General features: G+C 36.2%; 1 protein-coding gene across 1 annotated transcript in view; it reads left to right on the top strand.

The window, feature by feature from the left end:
* Window positions 1-11,788, top strand: part of MMP16 (matrix metallopeptidase 16) — a 169,826-nt gene extending 158,038 nt beyond the window's left edge. The window contains exon 10 of the mRNA XM_051771598.1: window positions 915-11,788. Within this exon, the coding sequence (XP_051627558.1) occupies window positions 915-1,249 (335 nt within the window). The 3' untranslated portion in view covers window positions 1,250-11,788. The remainder of the gene's footprint in view (window positions 1-914) is intronic.
* Window positions 11,789-15,857: the final 4,069 nt, after the last annotated feature.

Raw genomic sequence — 15,857 nt, 5'->3', positions numbered from 1 at the left:
TACCAACTTCTTCAAGGAGTATTGTTAAAATGATGAATAGTGCCCAGTCTACCTTAGTAGCCTTTAGTATTGTGGGAAATAAGCTGAGGTCTATAAAGTGAAGATATGGAAAAATTCAGCTATTTCCATTTAGTTAATAAACAGTAGAAGGAAGTTCACCCATCCTGAAGGTTTGTTTCTTGCCAGGTCAATGTAATTTTTCAGTTGGGATAATAAAGTAATGTAGATTTTTGGTAAGAATCAAGCTTTTTTCTCCATTTAGGCATGTTTAATAGTAACATTGGATTGTCCCTGAACGAACAAATACCATCTCTTTACAGAAAACTTAAATCTGTTTACACCTGATTTCTCATGTGAAAGATGCTGTTACTTCATCCAGTTTCCTTGTGAAATACAGCAATAGGCTATGTAACAGTAAAGTGGGGCAGTTCTTATATCTGGATAACATAGCATAACATTGCAATTTATTTCAGTAGACTTCCCATATTGAAGAGATTGCAATGCTTTAAAGTCCTGGCCCTGGGGTTTCCAACTCTACTTGGGTTTTCCATGAATGAACAAATCAGCTGGATCTTGGCTTGTCATAGATCATATTCTCTGGAATTCTCTCTCTCTCTTTTTTTTTTCTTTTTGGTAATAATGAAAAAAAAAAATCCCAGTTTATCGAATAAAAAAACAACAACAAAATCCCAAAACCAACAAACCATCCAAACCCCTATGTTAGATTTTCTAGAGACAGTAAAGAAATTAAATTTCTAAAGAAGATTTGAAGTCTACCCCTTACACCTTTCTAATTTTTTAATTACAAAAAAAAAATTTATTATTACAATTACAAAAAGTAGTTTCCATCATGGTGTGTTGATGACATGATTTGATTTGATATGACCATAAATAATTGCAAATTTCTTCCTCAGGCTTCACATATTTCTACAAAGGAAAAGAGTACTGGAAATTCAATAACCAGATGCTCAGGGTGGAACCTGGCTATCCCAGATCTATCCTCAAGGATTTTATGGGTTGTGATGGACCAACAGATCGAGATAAAGACCGACACAGCCCTCAAGATGACGTTGACATTGTCATCAAACTGGACAACACAGCCAGCACTGTGAAAGCCATAGCCATCGTCATTCCCTGCATCCTGGCCTTGTGCCTCCTTGTCTTGGTTTACACTGTGTTCCAGTTCAAAAGAAAAGGAACACCCCGCCACATACTGTACTGCAAACGCTCTATGCAAGAGTGGGTGTGATGTAGGGTTTTGGTTTTTTGTCTTTCCCTCCCAGGAGTTTGTGGTAACTTGAGATTCAACACAAGAGCTGTTATGCAGTTTCCTAGCTAGGAGCAGGCATCTGTCAGTCTGAAACAAAGCTGATCTTTAAAACCCAGGGGGTTGCCTGTCCTGCGCATGAGTGGCGATTTGCTCAGCTGGGAAGCTTCCATGATACACAGTATCTGCTGTTTCTTCAGTCCTTTGTCTTTCTTTGTCATTCGATTCTAGGCCTTTCCTCTGCACACTCAATGCCCTATAAACTATCAGGATTAACTAAAGAAGAGGAAAAAAAAGTATCTCCAATGTTTCTACATTTTCCCCTTAAGGCCTGTTCCCCTTTGAAAAATTTTTTGCTGAAAGTAAATTTTTTTAGAGAAACACAACAACCAACAATGGAACTTTCAGGAAAGTGAGAAGACCCAAAACAGCTTTGTCTCCAAAGAGGATTGCTTTCTGTCTGCTACAGATAAAGTCCTATACTCCTACTTGCAGTTTTGTCATGTGGGAGACTCGAATGACACGCAGGACTTCAGACTGCTTGGACAGCCATTTTCCAACAAACAAGGGGCCAAAATATCTGCAATATAGTAACAGCCTTAATAATACATTCATTTTGTGTTTTTTACAGCTGCTCTGGGCTATGTCCTCAATGTTTTAAACTCATTTATATCCAATACTATATTCAAGCAGAATCTTTTTATTGGTTTGTTTGATTTTTTGTTGGTTTTCCTACATAACCTTTCCCAAGCTGTACCAAGCTGACTGCCCAGGCCTTTCATAGGCCTATCAGGAGCACTCATTCCGAAGCATGGTAAAAAGCAGTGTGTCTCTGAAGTGGATTTCAATGAACTTAAGCAACAAACATGCTATTGATAAACTTGAGACTGGTATTATATAGGTGGTGTAACCCTTTGAGAACTACTGCATCCATTTTCAGAGTCTGGTGGATGTTAATCTTGGTTGTCATTAAATTATAGGATTGTGTTTGGTTTAAAGGTTTAAATACCGGTTTAAAAAGAAAATCAATTTTTCAAAACAGATTTCCTGTGACTGCGAGTGTTTTTAATTATTTGCATTATTGATAGAAAAGCCTTTGTAACATAAATAGAAAACAAAATATATTTACCAGCTACTTTCTTTTTAAAGGAACCAAACCTATTTTAATAATTTCTACCACTTACCAAGAATTTTTCTGAACTGGCAACAATTTTATAGCTTAGCTTCTTATCTTAAGCATCTTGGATTTCTCTTTTGAGACTATGTTGCATGATAAGTCAATTTACCTCTGCAGAGGTAGAGTTACAGTTTCAAAGGAAAGCTAAAACGATGACTCTGATATTGCATGAGTATCCTCTGGTGTGTTACCCTTTTGCATGTTCATCATAGTTCTCAAAGGGTTAATCAAATTTCTGGCCTTCACTCGAACATGGTATCACTGACAGAGCCAAGGGACCACCAAAACATTTTGTCATTCCGTGTAATTTGTGCTAACAGCAGTATTGTCGTTTTCATGTGACCTGCAGAGCAGGTTTGTATCAATATTTTTTTCCTAGAGAAAAGTCAGCAAATGACAGACCTCTTTATTGATTTAGGAGCTGCTTCTTGCAGTGATAGGCTTTACAGTCACTGGGCTGTGAACTTATTAAAGATGGTCAGAATGATGCACCCCAAAAGTCAGACACCTGGTTTTTTATGAAAGCCAGGATTTGAGGGGAGTAACTTTTGCAACAATGAACAGCTTGCCTTGAACTTGATTATTGACCTGTTGACTGTCATTACCAAGTTAAACATTGTCTTCTGTGAACAGCTTCACTGTCTGAATTTCCTTAAAGTGTACTGTCCTGTGTCTTTGACCTTTAACTTGCAAACTGGCACAAACTGAAGGGAATCTGGTGTTGCAAATGAACTGAGTTTTATTTCTTGAAAGGCCTGATAGATATGATCCAAAATTTGAGAAAAAAACATTGAAGTGTTTTAGTAGGAAAGAACTGTCATAGACTAAAATATTTATGATTGATCTGTAGAAAGGTATTTTGCTATGTATACATGCACACTCTAAAAATGAACTACAGCAGAAGTTAATTTTTATTTAACTTGAATACAATTTTCAGTATAAAATTATTATTTCTACAAATACCTAGTTATTAATGAAAAGGTTATAGGAAAGTATTAAAATACTTGAAATGGCCAGTATGGGCTTTTACATAAAATGAGACTTTTATACTATGTTCAACCAATTTCTTACTGGTTTCTTAATCTACATAACTGGATCACTTTTTAGAGAGTGTAGGTATATATACATATGTATTACAATTATTATTGTTTTGGTAATGGATAGCTTGACTGCCTTGAATTTATATTTATATTGAGCATAGCATGAAAAATAGTATGTCTTTTTTTCAATTACATGATTTTATATTGATTTGAGGACTTTCAAATGTATGTGGCATGCTATAAAGCATTGCAAACTTATTTCTTAGAGCATAAACAGATATACATATGTATGGTTAACAAAAATGAAGATTAGGAAAAGATATAGTTTTACAACAAATATGCAATGCAGATGGCATTTTGGAGATGTTTTTAGAAGTACTGCATACTGTAGGTTAGAAGCGCACCAGTATCAGCCCATAGCATTATTTAGTAAATTCATTTCAGTTGTTGCTGAAAATATAGATTTATTGACAGTTTATTAACACAGGATTTTTACTGCAGATCAGCTCATTTGGTGAATTTAAAATTTGATGCCTGTTTGTCATATATGTTAATATGCGTGTGTGTTTGTTTACTTATAAAAGCACACAAATGCACACATACACAATTTAATCCATGGAGAATTTTTTATTGTCAACAAATTACAACTTATGTTCTGCTACACACAGAACAAAAAGATTGATGTTGCTGTTCCAGGTTTTTTCCCTTGGATAGTTGGAGGAAAATGCTAACAGCACTACTTATTCTGCATTTGTTTTTCCTCTACAACAGGAGAACTTACTTAATATTATTTTTAAGTCAGAACTGCATCTCATCTGAGGTTTTTTTATTCACTTAAAAATTTCACTTCAATTTTGAAATATCTTTCATGGCAGCTTTAACTTTTTGTGCAACTGTTTCCCTGACAGTAATGAAGTGGTGAGCATGTTGACTGTTGTTCTTTGATAAGGTAACAAAAATATTTGTATTTGGATAATTTAATTATGCAGGAAGGTAAGTGTGATAATTCTAGTGCTTGGTATATGGTACATCATAGATACATGAATACATGATAAGTTGACTGTTTAATCTATTTTCTTTTACTTAAAAGTGCATATATGCTATATACAGAGAGAGGGAGAAAAATAGTATTATATCGGCATGTTTATGTCATGCAGAGCAAGATTGTGTCAACATTTCTGTTACATACTCATATTTTCAGTAGGTTGTAATGCAGTCATAAAGGTTTGCTTTAAGTAAAAGATGTAGGAGCTATTGTGTTCACTGTAATTTCCAAATACTTACTGGCTAGTTTCAAATTATAGAAGTCCTGAGTAAATGAGTGATGTTGCCTGATCTAATTTTGAACTCAAATGAGTAAAAGTTCTAAGACAATTTTTTTTTTTTTGAATAGTTATTTCTCTACCAGGGCCTATAACTATCAGAATTAAGAAAAAGCAAATTTAAAATATTTTCAGTTCTGCAATCTCGGTTCCTGCTCATGTGCCGTAACTTTTTTAATAAACATTTCCATATTGCTATTGTCATGATCTGTACTGGGGAACAATACAAAACTGAATATGTGTTGTGTTAATCAGCTACAGTCTATCAAGCTGACTATACAAGGTCGTGCATCTCCATAGTACTATGGTCTGTACGATGCAGGAGGCCAGAGTAGATGATGGCAGTGTTTCCTTTGGCCTTTCAATGTATAAACCTATGAAAAGATTATTGACTGTAGACAAAAATTAATTTTTATCAAAAAATACATCTTAAAAAATATGTAACTGTATATTTACTGGATAGGCTGGGATGGAGAGACTCAAATGGCTCCAAAGGAGCCCTTTCAAGTCTCCTGAATAAATGTAATACACATTTTATATATTCCTATGAACTTTTGATCTTTTTCTGCTTTCAAAGTGGGGCAAAGGGAGGGAATAATTAAAGAAAAAGATTTTTAAAGGCTAATTTTATGAATGAGCATAACAGAAGCTAATAGATTTAAACATAAGGGGCAGACTTACTCTTTTTCTTAGAAGTATACTTCACCTCCCAATTGCTTGATCAAGACTCCTGTGCCATTAGCACTGTGGGTTAAAAACAAAATGTAAGGCTTAATTTTTGATTTTTCAACTTTTTTGGGGGTCTTACTTCAAAATCTAAATGTCAGCTAAATGTAGCTTTTGGTACCAAATTATATAGAATCTAATTCTAGTTTGTTGGTTAGAAAAAAAGTGCATAGACTAGAAAGTCAGTCTGCCTATTAGCAACAGCAGCATTACATTCCTATTCTCATTTTTTTATTTTCTTTTGCATTTTAATCTTCATTAGGACAAACCTTAAAAAAGACACATAGCAAAATGAACAGTGAATATTCCAGGCACTGGATTTTTAAGAAAGTAGAAATGCAAGCTACCATACCATTAGCAGCCTAAATTGGAGAGAGCACAAGATGACTGGGTGGAGGAGCAAGGATATATGACTACAGAGGCTTGCTCTGTCCTGGCTTCCATATCTTCTCACAACATGGACTAAGTTGTATCACCTAATTAGCAGAGATGAAGGAAACCCTGCACCATGGCAGTAGGAGACGTGAAGCAGCCATTACAGAGCAATACCTCCCTGTTGCCTTTTGTTGTTTTCAAGACTGTCTCTGGACACGTCTGTTTCCAGAAGTGTAAATAGATAACTGCAGCTCTATGAGCCATAAGGGAAATCATTATTATCTATGGAAGAAACAACTGTCACTGGCCACTTACGTGTTCAGCTATACTGTAAATCAAATAATATTGTGTGGGAGCTGAGGAACAGATAAGCTGTTATTGAATACAACAGTATAGCTGTGACTGATACACCAGCACTGTAATGTCAGGCATACTTCCTTAGCTCACACAGAGTGCAGACAAACAGAGTGGTTCTTATAAGACCATTTCAACATATGTCAGTTACAAAATCAGGTGTAAATGAACCATGTGCTCATAAAATTAATGTCTGATATATGCATGGAATTCAATGAGTTGTCTGCCATTAGTCTCATGAAAAATATGTAATGTGTGAGTCAAATCTTCCTAACTCATTCTTGTGACTTGCCATCTGTGATGTCAAAGGCTGATAGAGAAAAACATTATCCTCAGTGCCATCATGTCATGCTGAAAATGTCTGCTAAGCATCAAAGGCCTACCATCACTTGTAACTGGCTCCATTTGATGCTTTATCTAAGGTAGTTTCTAATGTTAGGCAGCATACATTTTGTATGATATGGCATTATTTGATGTTCGAATATATGTAACTAGGAATGCCCAATAATAATCAGAAGATCATATTTTGAAGGATCATCAGTATGTGATCATAGGAAACATCTGTTCCTAAAATCAAAATGTATTTCAAAGAAGCATATATACAGCATTAAACACGTGCGTCATAAACAGGTCTTGTTTCAGAGTATACATAAACTTGAGCATATCATCTACAAATTATAGTCAATTTATTAACATTTTCAGTTGTACCTGCCTATTATGTCTTTGAAAGAGGACATTCTGTGAGTAGCATACATAAAGTATGTTCGCTTTGTGGAGAAAACCTTAAGTATTGCTATGGTCTGCCAATAGTGTAGATGAAATAAATTTTAGAGGCAGAGAAGACATAAATGAAGAAATGCTGATGTAAACTAGCATGCTGAAGACAATTTTCTATACTGGGATGTGCATGCAGCATAGTGCTGCTTGCTGTCACAGTAAAACTACATAAACAATAATCATTACACATGCTGCATTTATGGTGGCACAAAGCTCTCCGGTCACACAGCTTAGTTTCTTCTCCTCTAGAATGACATCATCCACAGATTATAATTATAGCCACCACATAAACCTAAGATTTCTGTTTAGTTAATAGTAACTTCTACCCTATGAAATTGTATCACGTCCTTTTCATAACTACAACTTTAATCTCCTTGGAAAGCTCTCAGCATATCTTAATTCATAGCCTTTCATGCCCCTTATTTTTCTTGCTCTTGCAGTAATATATATGCTGAATATTCTTTCCATCTTGCTGCCTGGCACTAACATGTGGAATAATCACATTCATTCTGTGCCATGCACATGTTCCTGGATAACCCATTTGCCCATCCCTCATTCTGGGAACTAGCTTTCTGGGAACTGGGATTAGTAACAGAAAACTGAGATAAAATAACTTCCTAAAGTACCTGATTAGTCCTCAACAATATAACAATGAAGTTTGAAGAATTTTTAGTGAAGTATTGTATTACTTATACACTGGCAACAGAACAGTGTAACTGGCAATCAGTGCATGCCCATATGGATTCACCACTTGCAGAGCAGTGTGTTAAGTCAGAAAAAGTGTGTTTAATCCACATTTTCATCCTAATGTGTTGTCATGTAACATCCAGTCCACACACACATTCATAACTTTCATGACTGTGCATAAAGTCATCTGCCTTGTAGAAGCCAAAAGTGCTCAGTGTCAGCAGGCAATCAGTGCTAACTTGTTTATTATGTATAAGACAAATTTGGGTCCTTTACTAGCATTTTGCAACCTTAAAGAAGAGAAATTACATAGTGTAAAGTGACAGTTTCTAATACTCTTTGTCAGTGTTCAAAATTAGATTATATTATATACAGCTCAAAGAGTAGTGGTTTACGACTGATATATTGCAGCCCTATTTTTAGGCATACAATGATTCTAAAGAGAGATGTACATACTGTGTATGCTATACTTGGCTATTGCCACAAAATTGTCAGTGCTCACATACCAATCATCTTCATATCTTATGGGAGCACCATATTGAAGTTAAACCTGAGCAGTTTGTCTGCTTGGATATACATAGAATTATATAACTTAGGAAATGGTACATGTGTTGACGTGTATCCAGAAGACACCATCAGCAACCTACAGTGCTGTTTTAAATGTGGTTCATACCTGCAAGGCATAACTGCAACCTGTATGGTTGTGTTTTACATCATAAGATAAAGTGCTATAAACTCTGGCCGTGCATGCCCAGGTAGATGAAAAGTATTGAAAAAACCATTCAGGATAGCCATTGTCAATACTCACACAGCTTACAGAAATAAATGAGATTGTTATACCCGAGAAAATTTAACATCAAATAGAAATCCAGACCTGAAGGAACATGTGATGATGCAAATAATTCCCATCTCTTTCTCTACGTAATGCATTAGGTAAAGCATTGTCAACTAGGTATACACCTAACATCTGTCTTTACTATGTTTCCAAAACCATGCAGACATCTATCAATTCATGCACAGTACTGTCTTACTGCATCTGGTTGAAAATCATTTTACAGGATAGATCAAGGCTTATGATCTTCCTTTTTCATCATCCAGGACACACATATCATCATCTGCTATCAATATTCATTCATTTGAAAGTGGTAGTCCGTGCATCACAGTGATGACAATTACAGTTTTAAATGAACACCGTATTGAAATCTTTCTCAGAAAAAAGTTAGTCATGAACTTTCTTTCCACAACTTCTAGGACCCACAGGAAAACCAACTAGGTCCTTTGGTCAAAGTCTGCAGACAGACACAGGAAAAGCAGCATAAGAACATTTTCATTTTTATTTGCCAGAAGAATACAAAAAAAGGAATGAAAACATTTTGATTTATAATTGCAAGTACAACAACAGTTTGTCAGAAAGGGAATGTTTGTCAGACAAGGAATGTTTGTCAGACAAGGACTACTAACACCACTAAAATTTCATGTAATGAAACAATAAAAGTGAAGAGATTTTATCAGGGAGTTGGTGATAGCTTTGAAAGTATTATGGGTCTCCAACAACAAAGTTACCTGTTAGCCTATAAAAAGTCCACTGAGTTCTATATTTGGTGTCATAATCCACCAGAGAGGAGTCAGTCAAAAGTCCCCTCAGTATAGCTGCTCTAAAGCTGATGGCAAATATAGTACGTTATTTATCTGATGCAATCAAAATCTTTGGAGATAGCCAAATTAATATCAGCTTGAATCTCTGTGCAAAAACTGGTCACAGTGAAATGTTCTTACATTTGTTCTCAGAAATTAGATCCAATAAAATTATCTATGATTTAAAGAACTCCACTGGATGAAATACTGAAGGACAAAGAAGCCTTTAACCTCTATTAGTCTGCATTATAGCCATGTATCTTTACTTCTGTGATATCTCAGTCCTGAAGTGTTTGATATAACAGAAATACTTTTATGGCCCTTGGATAGATCATCTATTGGTATTTCTATATGTAAATTGATAAATACAATTTCAATGCCAGCCATTTTATACCATTTGCATGCATGGTTTATGACATCTGTGAAACGTGAGCAGTCTAGAAATCTGCATTTCAACAGTTTGTATTATTTCCAGTGGTTCCAGTTCTCATTTAACCTCATTTAGCCTCTTTCTCCTTTCATTCTGATGCTTATAATCTGTGTCATAGATATTCAGACAAGAATTTTATGGCTGGATTCCTTTCTGTACCACAAGTCAGTTCATACTCATACATCAGCTGCCATTACATTACTGCTGTAGCATAATATGCACTGTTGCGTGGCAGAATGCTCTGCTATTATGCATCGTTTTCTGATCAGTCCTAATTTTTAGATAGCATAAATAACATTTAGGAAGAGTTCCCTTTTTTCATCTGCTATTTTAGTTTGGATTCATTGCTTAGTTCAGTCACAGCTTGCAGAGAAAGATGCAGGTGTTTGACTTCTGAGATTTACTCTATGTGATAGGTGTTCCTATATGATCAGAAGCTGTTTGAGGGAGGCAATGTCTGCTCCTTGCCAGTCCCATGGTTAGTATTGTTAGCACTTAAAGCATGTGCAGCTTGTTTTGTCATTCTTTAGTCAACCAAGGTTTGATATGGATATATACAAGAAAGGTACATTGTTTTCCAATCTTCATACAGATCCTTGTTTCTCTTTCTGAATAACATGCACCTTGCTTTCTCTCTAAGTGCTGTGTTCTTGTATCTATCAGAACCTGATTTCTTCCTTAGTTCTGCTTGTTGGGTGTTGTTTTAGCAGTTGATTCCATTTTCCTTCTTGTTGACTTTCCTTCATCTCTGTAATTCCAACAGAAATTGTTCTGGTTCCAATATGTTAGCTAGAAGCTACTACAATTGCGGCTCTGCCCACACAGTAATTTGCTTATTTATTCTCCACTTCAGAGAAAGAGGAAATCAACCTTTCATGCAGAGACAAAGGTGTTCATGCAGTTGATAGGATATTTCTGAAAGTGGTTTTATGCGTAACATGACCATAAAACTCACACATTGTTAAACAAAAACTCTTCAAGCTCTACTTCTTCAACTACCCAACAGTTGTTCATTTAATTTGCAAAGCCTGACAAATAAGAATATGGATGTGATAATTTCTCTGTGTGAAATACATTTCTCATTTTTATTCCCTTTTCTCTGCATAGCCCCATCTTCATTTCATGCCCATGTTCTGCTCATTAGGATGTGTGTTAGTATCAAAACAACTGGAGCATTTATTTGCTTTCTGCAACTAAATTTCATTTTACTATTGTTATTTTATTTTATTGGCTCACACAGCATTCTATACAGTAACCTTTTTATAACTGACATATGTTATTCTTTCAGGTAGCTTGTACTGACAAACACAAAGCTTGTTTGTGTGCAATCGCAAGGCTGACTAAATGGTGCTAAAGTGTATTATGACTGTCAGATATAATCAGGCAAAAATTTGTGGTGCTTAGACTGATTTTTTTCATTGATTTTATTGATCAATGCATTGAACAGTGTTTTATTATACACAAGTTGTCTCTTATTAGTAAATTAAGACCTCATAGTGCATTGTTAAACTAAATGGGTTAATTAATCTATGTAACAGCTCACCAAGCTAATCTCTTTAACTCCTTATACTGTTGTGTCATTAAAGGTCAAGGGGTCATGATAATAATCTCATTGCTGTAGACCATTAACATGACAACATTTTCAACAAAGTACTTATGTTTACAATGCTATAACCCTTTGACTGCTGCGGCAACCTTTAACCACGGAACGTCACATGCTAGGATCATCATTATGATTCTTGCCATGGCAATCAAAGAGTTAAGGGCTGTGCAGTGATTTGTTTTATATTTATTAATTTATATTTATTTTTTGTTTTCTTTTGAGAAGGGGGGATTGGGGTGGGGCAGTTCTTGTCTGCTGTAAGTGTCTTAACCAAGGGAAGGGTTAAAATGGCTTTTTATACTATTGCATCTTATGTACTTACCATCGTTTCATTGTGTTGTAATTAAAAAAAAAATCTGTCAATAAATAAGAGAACAGAAAAAAATTTTCATAAAGGCATTGTGGTTTAATTGGTATACATTACTGTGAGATTTATAGCTGCAGTTCTTTAGATACTGTACGGCATAAAGCCAAATTTAGCCTCAGAACAGGAAAACCCCATGTATGATAACAGATTATGAAAATGTATAGAGATATTATGGATATATCTGGGTATGAGCAAGGTGAAAGAAACAGTTGATTTTTCTAATCAAAATAGAGAAGTAAAAACCAATTTTTATAGAAAAGAAGTGGAGTAAGTGACAGTGGACATACTTCTATAATGTCTGAAGAGCCATTGGATATTGCCGTCACAACCACTTCAAAAATGATGAACAGGTGGCTGAATTCCCTCCTTTGTCGTATGTAACTGTCATGGTTTGAGAGCTCCAAAATCCAATTCCCTAGTCCAAACCCCCTCCCACATCTCAACCCAGTGTGAGATGAGTTTTCCAGACACCACACGAGACTCAAATGGGGGAAAGGGAATATATATTACAATGACTGTACAAACAAATACTACAATACATTATATACAGTCTTAGCTATCTCTACCATGACATAAGTATTTACAATGGATCAAATCTCTCCTCCCCTCCAAATAAAAGTCCAGGAGGGAAGTAGGAAAGGATCCTTTTCCACTCTCAGAGCAGCAGTGTCTCTAAGGCAGCAGGTTCTCTTCTCATGCAGCAGCTGTACCTGGATCTATGCCAGTACACATGAGGGGGTATCCAAGCCCCTTGGCCACTAGTCTTCAAGCAAGGGTCTTCTCTTCTGTGGGCTACCTTTACCCAGACAACGGTCGCATCACCACGGTCATACCACGAAGCACGGGGGGCTTCGTGGTGGTCCGTATCTTCAGGGGATTCAAGTCCCCTTTGCAGAGCTCTGTGCTGTGTCTCAAGCAGCAGGGGGGCCAAGGTCACCCTCTCCACATTCCTTCTCTGAGGTTTTCAGCTCCTTCTTACAGTGCATGTTGCACTTCACCCCTCCCTTCTAGGAAGTGAGGGGTCTCCAAGGAGTTTGGGGTCCTTTGGTTCAGTACTTACCCCAAAAACTCTGTCTGTAGAGCTTAGGTCTGCTCTCTCTGCTGCTGGCTCTCTTTCTCTCGGACAGCTCAGTGTCTTCCTTGGCTGCATGTCTGTTGTTGCTGCGCGGTCTTATCTCTCCTGGCTCTCTGCCACTTTCTCCGTCCACTGTTGTCCCTGCAGCTGCTCCGTCTACCAACTCACGGTGGAGAAAACTTCTTTAGCTTCTCAGTCACAGACTTCAGTCCAGTTTAACACTGTTTCTGAGTTTCTATGACCCCAGCCAGGGCTGGGGGGCCAAAGCCCCCCAGAGGGGCTCCTGCCCCTTCTGCTCGTGGCTTTCACAACATGGCTACTTTTTCTACAACAACTACAACCACCTTCTCTTCCGTTCTGCTTGTGATATGTTTATATTTTGCAGAAGCGCTCATTGGGTAAAACCTCAAAACTTCAAGGGTCACCACCCCCTGGGGTTTTACCATTTTATAACTTCTGGGGGAAAAACTGTTTCCCCCCACCACATGAAAAGTTTAAAGAAAAGGTGAGTCTAATGTTTCAAGTAGAAAATAGATGAAGAATAAACACAATAACAATGAAAAATTTCTTGAAAGTGAATCACAATATAAGACCAGAACACTAAGATGCAAATTAGAGTTTTGTTAAACTTTAGCAATGCAGCTCAGCTTTGCAAAGATCTATGCGCCTCCCATGTCAACAAACATGTAGTTCTTCTTCGGCTATAAAGAATTATAGGTTTTCTACACCTGTGCATATCTGTGGGCATAGGAAACCGGGAACAAGCTCAGTCTATATGGAGAAAAACATAGAGTTATTATTGTTTCAGTGTCCTAGCAAGAAAGAAGACAGTGCTTGTAAGTTGATCAAGACCTGAGGCCAAACTCATCACATGCCTAAGCTACCTCAAGCTTTGCTCTTTTCCATTCTAAATCAGAGGTGCACGTGTAAAAGAAATCACTGATTTCAGTTCTCACACATGAGAGAGGAAAAGGGCCCTGTCTGGGTCTTATCTGAAGGTGACTGACAGGAAAAACACCAGTTCTGAATGGAATGGCTTGGGGAGTGTCTTAAATATTTTAGAATCCTTGAGTTGATGGAAGTATGTTGTTTCTGAAAGATTTGAATTAAAACAACTTCCCTGTTGATTCATGTCTTAATACCACTCACTTCATAAGTAAAGGTGATCCTACAGGCAGAAAACTGATTGATAAACATCTAGCAAGCACAGTTAAACATATGAGAAATTTGGTACCATAACTCAATGTTTTTCAGATCTATTGCCGTACAATTATGTGACAGATCATTAGATTTTTGTTTTAATTCTTGGGCCCAAATTTAAAATTTAGCTTCCAGGCATTATTATCCTTCTTCATAAACCTTTCCAATCAAGAAAAAATCAATATTGTGTTAATCAATTAGACAAAAACTATTATGAATAACAAATATTTTTAATCACTGCTTACCAACTGTTTCTGGTTACTTGTTTGAATTATTACAAACAGTAAACACAATCAACCAAACATCTGGACATCAATAGCTGGAATCAATGGAATTAAAGCTTATGAATGTATTATATATTACTTTCTTCAGGTCAAAACAGCATACAATGGCATAATCATTTTCCACTCTAAAGAAACTAAGAATAAAATAAACCAATATTTTACAGAGCACCTACTGAGCCAACTGGGAAAACTCTGGATGCTTACTATGAGTTGTAATTATTGCACTTTAATGAACATTATTCAGTCCTAAAGTCTACAATACAAATAAGTCAAGCTGCCTTTTCTCCAAGTATATTGGCAATGCACTACTGGTGTTGGTAAAAATGAGTCTGTATTGGTAAGGAGAATTTTACTATAAGATATGCAAATTTTGGGTGCCCATTTGAACTGTGCTTCACTAGTACAAAAAGTTAGACCATGATCAGTGCCTAACCAGTGTTTGCTTAAGTCACTTTTAACCCAAAGGAAAGTGTATTATGATCCTTTGCACAAACATTCAGAAAGTAAGGGAGTTTTTCCAGCACTTAAAACCTTATTTTCTTACTTCAGTATGTGTCATATTAAATGCAACTTACAGACATACATTTCACTTAAGTACCTCTCTCCCCCATGAGCTTTTTTTTTATTTTTATGTTTTAAATATGAAATATTCAAATTATAATTCAGGAGAGCCAATGTAGTTAGCTGTAAAGATAAAGCAGCATCCAAGAAAACAACAAAAAAAAAGGTATTTGAAAAATAGTTTTGAAGATGTTTTTATGTTAGTATTCAATTTCTGAAAAGTTTCCAGGCTGAAATAAGCATTGGTGCTACCACACTGTTCAATATATTGACACTAAGTTTGGTTTGCAACTCATTCATCCCTTTACAAGTTACTGCAAGAAACAACTCCTAAACAGCATACTTAATTTCCCAGATGTTTGTGTGAAATTACTGTCATTAATAACCATATTGATTATCTTTCTTCACTTTTCCAGGATTCTTCTATTTAAAGTGTTACCCTGAAGTGACATGTAGAGGCATTCTTGTTACCCATGACTAGCTCACTTGCTGTCTAATTGCTAGATAAGAGATTTACTGTGCAGTGCTTTTTTGTTGATAGATAATTTTTGCTTTGATTTTCGGCGTTAGTCAAACAATCTCACCATAACAAATGGCAAGTGTGGCTGCATTCCCCTTGTTTCTACACCAGGAAGTTGTTATTCTGTCACAGTGGCCAGCTTCCCACTGCATGTCTTTAATCATACTGTGATTAAAGTAATAGATTCAGTTTAAAAAGATCCTGAAGACTTTTTCTATTCATGTTGTTCTTTTGTGAGGAAATACTATATTATCTGTGAAGGACTAGTTTTACAAGGAAGATGTGGAGTATCGGAATACTGTCACAATGTCAAATGTTCTCAAATTGCTCCCAGGTCCTGTTTCCATGGCAGTCCACACTATGTGTGCATTGCAGATTTTGTTTTGGAGTGCACTAGCTAGGTCTTTTAGACAAAAAACCTGTGTTTTCTTTTGTGAGGCAGTTGTTCCAGGAATCA

This window comes from Manacus candei, unplaced genomic scaffold (assembly GCF_025592945.1).
Source record: "Manacus candei isolate 608988 ecotype Guabito, Panama unplaced genomic scaffold, ASM2559294v1 h1tg000008l, whole genome shotgun sequence".
NCBI lineage: Eukaryota > Metazoa > Chordata > Aves > Passeriformes > Pipridae > Manacus > Manacus candei.
Note: the sequence above shows the minus strand (reverse complement) of the source record. Positions and strands in the feature narration are given on the sequence as shown.